Raw genomic sequence first — 11060 nt, forward strand, 5'->3', positions numbered from 1 at the left:
GCTTATCAGATGGGAAAAATCCTGTCTTGTCCTCAAACTGAAATGTAAGAATTTGATAATTAGATTACAGAATGTGTGTGTGATGTTCCGGCAGAGACGCATAGGTTCTATTGCATTTAGTCACATGATAATGGAGTCAGATTGATAAATACATGTAATTATTAAACATAATTCTAAATAACTACAGTATTTCAGATGTTAACATATTGAACAATGCTCAGTACAGTGTATCTACCGATACCACATCACTATGGACTTCCTTCCATCAAACCTCCACAGCAGAAACCACATTGTTTTTCTGAAATATAGAAAATGCTTTGAGGGGGAAGGGGAGTTTACTAAGCCACGGTCTGCATCCTACTTTGACTAAGCGAGCACCTAGTTACATCCTGAACTTACCACCACAGGGTCTCAACATTTCGACAGAGACAGGAAGTCAAACTTAATCTATCAATATTTGGAAATGAAATCTCTGTTTCTGCTACACATCTGTTGGCTGGAAATCATCGCAGGTATCTAAACTATTCATACCTTTTACATGTAATGAATTCTAGAGTTAAAGGAGGTATACCCTCTGGGACTTGGAGGTAGCTATTGGGTATCCTGCTGTACGCCTAATTATTCATCCTTTTGGAACACATGCCATAGATTGGTATAGATGAGATACTTTGAACATGAGTGATCCGAACACATGCCATAGATTGGTATAGATGAGATACTTTGAAACATGAGTGATCTGAACACATGCCATAGATTGGTATAGATGAGATACTTTGAACATGAGTGATCTGAACAAATGCCATAGATTGGTATAGATGAGATACTTTGAACATGAGTGATCTGAACACATGCCATAGATTGGTATAGATGAGATACTTTGAACATGAGTGATCTGAACACATGCCATAGATTGGTATAGATGAGATACTTTAAAACATATTTGAGTAATCCCAGCAGCCCAGCTAACAATGGTTGGTTTAAATGTGACCCCGTTCCTCTGTCATTAGGAATCAGGGTGGAACCTTCAGTGGACCAGTATGGGTTGAAGGGGGGTTCAATATGTCTGGCTGTTCCAGAACCTGAGATTCTCAAAGGACTTCAATGGAAGACGGGCAGTGATGTAATAGTTGATGATAAAGAGATTTCTCCTAAATATAAGGAGAAAGTGGATTATAACTCTGTCAACCATTCTCTGTGTATTAAGAATCTGCTGAACACAGACAGTAGAATTTACATGGGAAGTGCAATTAATCAGAGAGACTGGACTGATTCAACTACCACATACAGACTAAAGGTGCTTGGTGAGTTTTGTGAAGTTTTTGTGCTGGTAGTCGTCTTTTTGTTTATTCAATACAATTAAAGTATCTAGACCACTCATAGATGTATGGATCTCTTTCCCAACTCCATTGGTTCTTGTAGATCATGTTCCCAAACCAGTTATGGATGTCACGTCTCTCTTCAACACAAGTGTGGGACTCTGTGACGTCACAGTGAACTGTTCAGTTAAAGATGGCTGGATGTTGTCTGTCTGTGGCGGGGGTCAGTGTACACGGTCTCAACAGTTACTGTCTCTGTCTGGGGTCAACATCATCATCTCCAATGGCAACGGGAGTTTCCAATGCACCGGCAGCAACCACGTCAGCACACAGACCATCTCTCAACCCATGGAGGACATATGTAAGGTCCATTCTAGCATTCATCTACCTGTGAGGTTAGAAGCTGAACCTCATGTTGATATTGTGTAGTCATTCTGTAATATCTCTGTCATTTTTTAATACTAAATGATGCGATATCATACATTGTAAAAATATATCCACAGGGAAAAGCACACACAGGATATCAAAGTTATATGTTTAGTATTTTTATTTATTTAGAGCCAACACATAAACACCCAAAATTTTGACTAGGTCTTTTTTTTAATGACTATCTCAATTTGACAAAAAGCTCTGACGAAGGCGTTGAGGCCGATATGTAAAACGTATTAAAGAGCAGTGACACAATCAGGAGCAGTGATACTATCAGGAGCAGTGATGCTATCAGGAGCAGGGATACAATCAGGAGCAGTGAACAATCAGGAGCAGTGATACTATCAGGAGCAGTGATGCTATCAGGAGCAGTGATGCTATCAGGAGCAGTGATACAATCAGGAGCAGTGATACAATCAGGAGCAGTGATACTATCAGGAGCAGTGGAACTATCAGGAGCAGTGATACAATCAGGAGCAGTGATACTATCAGGAGCAGTGATACTATCAGGAGCAGTGATACAATCAGGAGCAGTGATACTATCAGGAGCAGTGATACTATCAGGAGCAGTGATACTATCAGGAGCAGTGTGCAGGCTTCTTCTTTTTCTCCCATTGACCTTTTTGGAATTAGCACCGCAAACATCTACTTGGAACAGCTGATTTAATCTTGGCTGCAAGGACTTTTGTTTGAACGATATGATACATAAACGGTACCTACCATAAAGTAATGTTGACTGTTGGAAACAATTAACATCACATTAGACCAAACGTGTTAGTGAAATATTGTATTTTTGGCTCTGAGAGGGTAACCCAGATTGTGTGTCCCAGGTATTGGTGAGAAGGACGGCAAAGCTTCAGCATTATCAGTCAGGACCATCGTGGCCAATACTGTTGGATCAGTGTTTGTTTATGTTGGATTGGCAGGCACCATAATGGGCATCATAAAGGTCAAAAGATGGATATCCTCAAAAGAAGTTGACTCAACTCAGGTACTTCCTGTGAAATGCATTTGACCTTTTTATAAATATATTATTTTTAATGTAATTTTAAATTGTTTTACTTTGTAAGCTTTGTTGAATGAAGATTTGATGTAATTGTAATGTCTCATCTTTAGGGAAGTCATCGTTGACACCTCAGTGAATGATTCAGCAGAGGTGAGGCCAGAACCACTTGGCCCTCCTGAGGTAGAAACACTTTACAGAAATATGCAGAAACCAGGACAGCAACAATAAATGGACTTCACCCAACTGACCAGCATTTTTATTACAGACTGTAATATCATGGGACAAATATTGAACCCATATTTCATTTAGTATTATCTGCAGTGTTTCGCTTAAAAGGAGAGCCGTGTCGGGTCGACTTCCACAACAACTAAGAGCATTGAAGCATGAGGGCTAAACTCTGCATGTTCTGATGTGAAGCACACCCTACACATGAACATATACTCTGTGAGTACAACGTCTTGCTTCTGTGGTTCATTCTGCCGGTCGTCGGAACGTCATATCGCTAAGTCTCAGTTTAATGCAACTTGTGTTTTGGAATGTTGAATATCACACTTTGGTTGTGTTTTGGTACATTGAATGTCACACTTTTGTTGTGTTTTTGGAATGTTGAATGTCACACTTTTGTTGTTTTTCTGGAATGTTGAATGTCACACTTTTGTTGTTTTTCTGGAATGTTGAATGTCACACTTTTGTTGTGTTTTTGGAATGTTGAATGTCGGAAGCCACTTTTTGTTGTGTTTTTGGAATGTTGAATGTCCCACTTTTGTTGTGTTTTTGGAATGTTGAATGTCAAACTTTTTTATGTTTCTTGTTTTCACACACAAAAATGAATACATGATTAATTGAATCAATGAATTGAAATAAATGATTAATTGAGCCATCACTGTTCAGCCTCAAGTTTACACAGTCAATACAGTGCGCTGTGGCTTGCTCTACATCCTGTCTAAATAAAAATAGTATCAATGTTTCTGAACTTGGCCTTAGGGAGTGGTTAACGCTGCCTTGGCACATGTGCATTTTCCCTGCCTGCGTTCAAGTCCTGGCACCTACCAGGCCTCTGTACCTCCTTCTCTCTGTCTCCCCTTCATTTGATATGTACAGTGGGGAAAAAAAGTATTTAGTCAACCACCAATTGTGCAAGTTCTCCCACTTAAAAATACAGAGGCCTGTAATTTTCATCATAGGTACACGGGGTCAACTTTTGACAGACAAAATGAGAAAAAAAAAATTTTCAGAAAATCACATTGTAGGATTTTTATGAATTTATTGGCATATGATGGGTGGAAATAAGTATTTGGTCAATAACAAAGTTTCTCAATACTTTGTTATATACCTTGTTATGACACAGGTCAAACGTTTCTGTAAGTCTTCTCGGTTTTCACACATTGTTGCTGGTATTTGTAAATGGATTCTCCATGCAGATCTCCTCTCAGAGCAGTGATGTTTGGGGCTGTCGCTGAGCAACACAGACTTTCAACTTCCTCCAAAGATTTTCTATGGGGTTGAGATCTGGAGACTGGCTAGGCTACTCCAGGACCTTAAATGCTTCTTACGGAGCCACTCCATCGTTCATGTGTTTGGGATCATTGTCATGCTGAAAGACCCAGCCACGTTTCATCTTCTGACCCTTGCTGATGGAAGGAGGGTTTCACTCAAAATCTCACAATACATGGCCCCATTCATTCTTTCCTTTACACGGATCAGTCAGTCCTGGTCCCTTTGCACATTGGAAAAAAAATCCCTAAAAAAGCATGATGTTTCCAACCCCATGTCTTCACAGTAGGTATGGTGTTCTTTGGATGCAACTCAGCATTCTTTGTCCTCCAAACATGAGTTGAGTTTTTACCAAAAAGATATTTTGGTTTCATCTGACCATATGACATTCTCCCAATCCTCTTCTGGATCATCCAAATGCACTTCAGACGGGCCTGGACATGTACTGGCTTAAGCAGGGGGGACACGTCTGGCACTGCAGGATTTGAGTCCCTGGCAGCGTAGTGTGTTACTGATGGTTAGGCTTTGATACTTTGGTCCCAGCTCTCTTGCAGGTCATTCACTAGGGTCCCCCGTGTGGTTCTGGGATTTTTCCTCACCGTTCTTGTGATCATTTGACCCCACGGGGTGAGATCTTGCGTGGAGCCCCAGATCGAAGGAGATTATCAGTGGTCTTGTATGTCTTCCATTTCCTAATAATTGCTCCCACAGTTGATTTCTTCAAACCAAGCTGCTTACCTATTGCAGATTCAGTCTTCGGCCCAGCCTGGTGCAGGTCTCAATTTTGTTTTTGGTGTCCTTGACAGCTCTTTGCGTCTTGCCATTGTGGAGTTTGGAGTGTGACTGTTCGAGGTTGTGGACAGGTGTCTTTATACTGATAACAAGTTCAAACAGGTGCCATTAATACAGGTGAACGAGTGGAGGACAGAGAGCCTCTTAAAGAAGAAGTTACAGGTCTGTGAGAGGCAGAAATCTTGCTTGTTTGTAGGTGACCAAATACTTATTTTCCACCATAATTTGCAAATAAATTCATTAAAAAATCCTACAATGGGATTCTCTGGAATTTTTTTCTCAATTTGTCTGTCAGTAGTTGACGTGTACATATGATGAAAAGTACAGGCCTCTCATCTTTTTAAGTGGGAGAACTTGCACAATTGGTGGCTGACTAAATACTTTTTCCCCACTGTATCTCTGTCTTTGAAAAACAATCAAATACTCTGTAAAATACAGAAGGAGAGTCCAATAAAAGAATAGTGCCTAGCAGCTGTGCCCACAGTAAAAGCTAAATAACTTGATCACTTTCAATGTACTTCTGCTACATAACATTCACAAAATAGAAATATAGATGTGTCATTTCTCACTACTTATACAATAGTTTACAGAAACGTGAACACACACAAACATATTTACACAATGCAATTGATGTTATTCTCTATCTAGTACTTAATTCTAAAACTACATCTGCATCACAGTCTGGATGTGAACAGTAAGCCACAAGCTGCTCTACCTCTGAAAAAATGTAAATGACTCAGAGGGTATTGCAACCCAGTATCACAGATTATTGTGAAATAGACACAAATTGCTTATTGGAAATTTGTGACAAGCACACGAAAAAGTATATTTTTCATGTGCAGTACACGATTTTGTATACAGTGCATTTCAATCACAGATAAAGACAGTAGGTTACTTCAGACAGAAACGATAGGAGGGTGGATGGTGTAACGCAAACATCTAGCAACCCAAAGGTTATGTGTTCGAATCTCATCATAGATAATTTTAGCTAATTAGCTACTTTGCAACTACTTACTACCTTTGAGCTACAGTACCTGTCAAAAGATTGGACACACCTACTCATTCCTGTTTTTTTTTTACTTGTTTTTTAAAACTATTTTCTACATTGTAGAATAATAGTGAAAACATCAAAACTATGAAATAACACATACGGAATCATGTTGTAAACAAAAAAGTGTTAAACAAATCAAAACATATTTTATATTTGAGATTCTTCAAATAGCCACACTTTGCGTTGATGACAGCTTTGCACACTCTTGGCATTCTCTCAACCAGCTTCATGAGGTAGTCACCTGAAATGCATTTCAATTAACAGGTGTGCGTTCTTAAAAGTTAATTTGTGGAATTCATTTCCTTCTTAATGCGTTTGAGCCAATCAGTTGTGTTGGGACAAGGTAGGAGGGGGTTTACAGAAGATAGCCCTATTTGGTAAAAGACCGAGTCCATATTATGGCTAGAACAGCTCAAATAAGCAAAGAGAAACGACAGTCCATCATTACTTTAAGACATGAAGGTCAATCTATATGGAACATTTCAAGAACTTTGAACGTTTCTTCAAGTTCAGTCGCAAAAACCATCAAGGTGTCATGAAACTGGCTCTCTGAGGACCGGCCACAGGAATGGAAGACCAGAGTTACCTCTGCTGCAGGAGGATAAGTTCATTAGAGGTACCATCCTCAGAAATTGCAGCCCAAATAAATGCTTCACAGAGTTCAAGTCACAGACACATCTCAACATCAACTGTTCAGAGGAGACTGCGTGAATCATGCCTTCATGGTCGAATTGCTGCAAAGAAACCATTACTAAAGGACACCAATAAGAAGAAGAGACTTGCTTGGGAACAGAAACACGAAGTAATGGACATTAGACCCGGTGGAAATATGTCCTTTGCTCTGGAGTCCAAATTGTCTTTGTGAGACGCGGTGTGGGTGAACGGATGATCTCCGCATGTGTATTTCCCACCGTAAAGCATGGAGGAGGAGGTATTATGGTGTGGGGGTACTTTGCTGGTGACACTGTCTGTGATTTATTTAGAATTCAAGATACACCTAACCAGCATGGCTACCACCACATTCTGCAGCGATACACCATCCCATCTGGTTTGGGCTTAGTGGGACTATCATTTGTTTTTCAACAGGACAATGACCCAACACACCTCCAGGCTGTGTAAGGGCTATTTTACCAAGAAGGAGAGTGATGGAGTGCTGCATCAGATGACCTGATCTCCACAATCCCCCGACCTCAACCCAATTTAGATGGTTTGGGATGAGTCGGACCGCAGAGTGAAGGAAAAATAGCCAACAAGTGCTCAGAATATGTGGGAACTCCTTCAAGACTGTTGGAAAAGCATTCCAGGTGAAGCTGGTTGAGAGAATACCAAGAGTGTGCAAAGCTTCAAGACAGCATTAAATAACAATGGTGCCTTGAGGCTTGTACCATAGAATTGCATTGCATGGGGTGTCTTGAGACATCTTGAGCCACAAGACATGTCACAAAACATGTCTTCAAAATGTTTCTCGAGTCATCTTAAGATGTCTTAAGACATGTCTTCAGGAACAGCCGTGTCTTAAGACGTCTCAAGACACAGGTGAATGCTGGGTATGTACAGTCTGCATGACAACTTATGTAACGTGTTACTACATGCTACATAAGAGTCTACGTCCAGATGTTATAACAAGGTGTTATGTCATTTACTAAGCTCTGTGCCACATTATTACATTTAATGGAATAATGGGTGGCATAACCATGTCATATGCCGTTATAGAGTGTGACACAGAAACCTTAAAGGTCGACTTCGGGCCAAAACACAAAAAATAACGTATTTAAACTGTACAACTGATCAATGCACCATCATACTAGGTCATTTGATGCTTAAAAACAAAACATTGATTAATAAGATACTTGGCCACAGAAGTGTAATTTCTTGCTGAGCTCTACAGCTTCTGCCCAAAAACAAATCCGTGTGAAATGATGTCAACATTCACAAATAACTTCACCATGCTAAAAGGGATATTTAATGTCAGCTTGTCTTTTACCCATCTTCCAATAGGTGCCCTTCTTTGCAAGGCATTGGAAAACCTCCTGGTCTTGTGGTTGAATCTGTGTTTGAAATTCACTGCATGACTGAGGGACGTTAAAGATTATTGTATGTTTGGGGTACAGAGATGAGGTAGTCATAAAACATTATGTTAAACACTATTATTGCACACAGAGTCCATGCAATTTATTATGTGACTTGTTGAGCACATTTTACTCCTGGATTGATTTAGGCTTGCCATAAAAAGGATTGAATACTTATTGACTCAAGACATTTCAGCTTTTTTTTTATTAATTTGTACATTTTCAAAATACACAATTCCACTTTGTCATTATGGATTGCTATGAATTGCAGCTTTAAATTACAGAGGATTTCTGTTCAAAACAATATTTTTGGGGGAATACAATAAACATTTTGTTGAAAACTGGATCCTTGATGGAGTAGTGTGGATCCCTGTTGGCCAACCAGGCCCCTGTTGTGCATCTAAGGGTATATTGTAGATGAATAATATTACATTGTATTGTATTTGTACCCTCTAAACTTCTTCCCACAGATCCCTCGTTCAAATTTGTTTCATCTGTTGTTGCTAGCAATATTATTTTTCGATCTGGCCACGGACCCCAGTTTGGGAACCACTGATCTAAAGCACTGGACCCCTCTTAGCCTACTGACATATTTTGAATATGTGCTGACATCTAGTGGGTAAATCTGACTTTTAAAGATTCATATTTATTTATTTTTACAGTTTTCCCATAGATTCAATCACAACACAGTTCAGTGGTGGATGTATCACAAGTAGTTATTTTAAACTTACATTTCATCACGATAAAAAGGTTCAAAGGTCAGGTAAATTCATAGTCAACAGATACATTGAAATAGCAAGGTATGTTTACATCATTCACACTTCTTACAGGTTCTTTCAAGGCTGCACATTCAACAGGTCAACAGGTCATCAGGTCAACAGGTCAGCAGGTCATCAAAAGGAGAAAAATCAAGAAGGCCGAGATACAAAAATGATCTTACAAAAAAGAGCAAGTTCAGGTTAATGCCTCATGAGCTCAGTGTAATTATCCCATCACAACCCACAATATAAGATGGTTTACTCCATTGTTGGTAAACAATGTAATTGCAAACAAACACTGATTAAATATAGTTCAAACTATAATTTCATCTCATGGATGTTCAGTCTTTGCATCCAGAAGTCATACATTTTAGTGGTTACATTTCTGAGCCCTATTCCTCATTTGTTTACCAAACAAGTGACGGGGTGACCGCTATAGAGATCCATTTCAGGATCCTCATCAGGGGTGTGGGAGGATTGAGCTGCCTGCCCCACCTGCCTGCCCTTGGACCTGACCAGCACCTCCGACCCAGCACCTCTGCTGACCATCTAGCTATGAGCTTCCAGATCCTCTAATGACCGCGACTGTCCATCTGCTGGAGGTTTCAGAAACACTCAAATACACTTGATTTGATGACCTAGCTACTGTTGCAGCATATTTCTTTTAAATGACTTCTTGTTGTGTTATTTTGCTTAACAAGCGCTTTGAGATTCTGTCTAATAAAAGCACTATAAAAGTGTAATACATTATTATTATTATTATTATTATTATTAAATGGAACAATATCCTATCGTTCTAATCCTAATGCTATGGTGACTGCTATGTTGTTTTATGATTCCTAGATTGCCCCTTTCAAGTCCCAAAGAAGAATGAAGTATAAGTTTATCATCTCTATGTAGCATGTTCCATAACTTGCTGCATTTGCGACACACTGTATATATATTTTCTGTTGTATTTTTGACTTTATGTTTTGTTTTACCCCACATGTAACTCTGTGTTGTTGTTTTTATCGCACTGCTTTGCTTTATCTTGGCCAGGTCGCAGTTGTAAATGAGAACTTGTTCTCAACTGGCTTACCTGGTTAAATAAAGGTGAAATAAAATAAAAATAAAAAAATGTTCCAAAAATACAGGGCATAGTAGATTCTAATACACTTAGTGAGTGATACAAAAGATAAGTGAACCACCCCTTCAAATTAGTGGATTCAGCTATTCCAGCAACACCGTGACAGTATAAAATTGAGCACACAGCCATGCAATCTTCATAGATGAAACATTGGCAGTGGGAAATATGGCCTTACTGAAGAGCTCAGTGACTCCAACGTGGCATACAGTCATAGGATAACAACTTTCCAACTGAGTCGCTTCGTCGAATGTTTATTGCCTGCAGATCTGGGCCCTGTCAACTAAGTACTTGTGAAATGGGAATATCTAGGAGCCCAACTGCTCAGCAAAGAGTGGGTAGGTCACGGTGTGCTTCACAGAACGAGTGGTAAGCGGTAGCAGGCAGAACATTCAGTCCTCGGTTGCAACACTCACTACCAAGTTCCAAACTGCCTCTGGGAAGCAAGCGTCAGCATGCAAGAACTGTTGGTCGGGGCTTCATTAAATGGATTTCCATGGCCGAGCAGCAGAAGCCTAAAATCACCATGCGGAATGCCAAGCATCAGCTGGAGGAGTGTAAAGCTTGCCGCCAACTCTGGAGCAGTGAACGTGTTCTCTGGAGTGATGAATCACCCCTTCACCATCTGGCAGCTCAACAGACAAATCTAGGTTTGAATGGTTGCCAATTATTATTATTTGTACATATTACTTCCAACTTCCTCAACTACTTGGTTCCCCGCAATGACTCTGCACCGGTACCCCCCTGTATGAGATATAGCCTCCCTACTGTTATTCTATTTTACTTATGCTCTTTTTTCTCAACACTTTTTTGTTGTTGTTTTATTTTACTTTTTATTGGGTAAAATGCACTGTTGGTTAAGGGCTGTAGGTAAGCATTTCTACGTAAATGTCTGACCTGTTGGGATTTGATTTGATGTGATTATTTGATTGTTGTCCACTGGGTGGTGCAACAGGTCCCAGGACAGATTCTATGTAATGTTGTTGAATGTTGATGTCACCTCAAGAGGTCCACCTGAGTGG

The 11060-nt window shown here is 39.8% G+C and overlaps 1 protein-coding gene across 1 annotated transcript; it reads left to right on the plus strand.

Moving 5' to 3' along the window:
• Positions 1 to 437: 437 nt before the first annotated feature.
• On the plus strand, positions 438 to 2736 carry LOC123490566 (the record flags this gene model as incomplete). Its single annotated transcript, XM_045220531.1, has 4 exons — positions 438 to 512; positions 1008 to 1301; positions 1420 to 1677; positions 2576 to 2736. Coding segments are annotated over exons 1-4 (762 nt in total), but the record flags the coding sequence as incomplete, so codon positions are not given.
• Between the last annotated feature and the right edge of the window lie 8324 nt (positions 2737 to 11060).

This window comes from Coregonus clupeaformis, unplaced genomic scaffold (genome assembly GCF_020615455.1).
Source record: "Coregonus clupeaformis isolate EN_2021a unplaced genomic scaffold, ASM2061545v1 scaf4199, whole genome shotgun sequence".
NCBI classification, from domain to species: domain Eukaryota; kingdom Metazoa; phylum Chordata; class Actinopteri; order Salmoniformes; family Salmonidae; genus Coregonus; species Coregonus clupeaformis.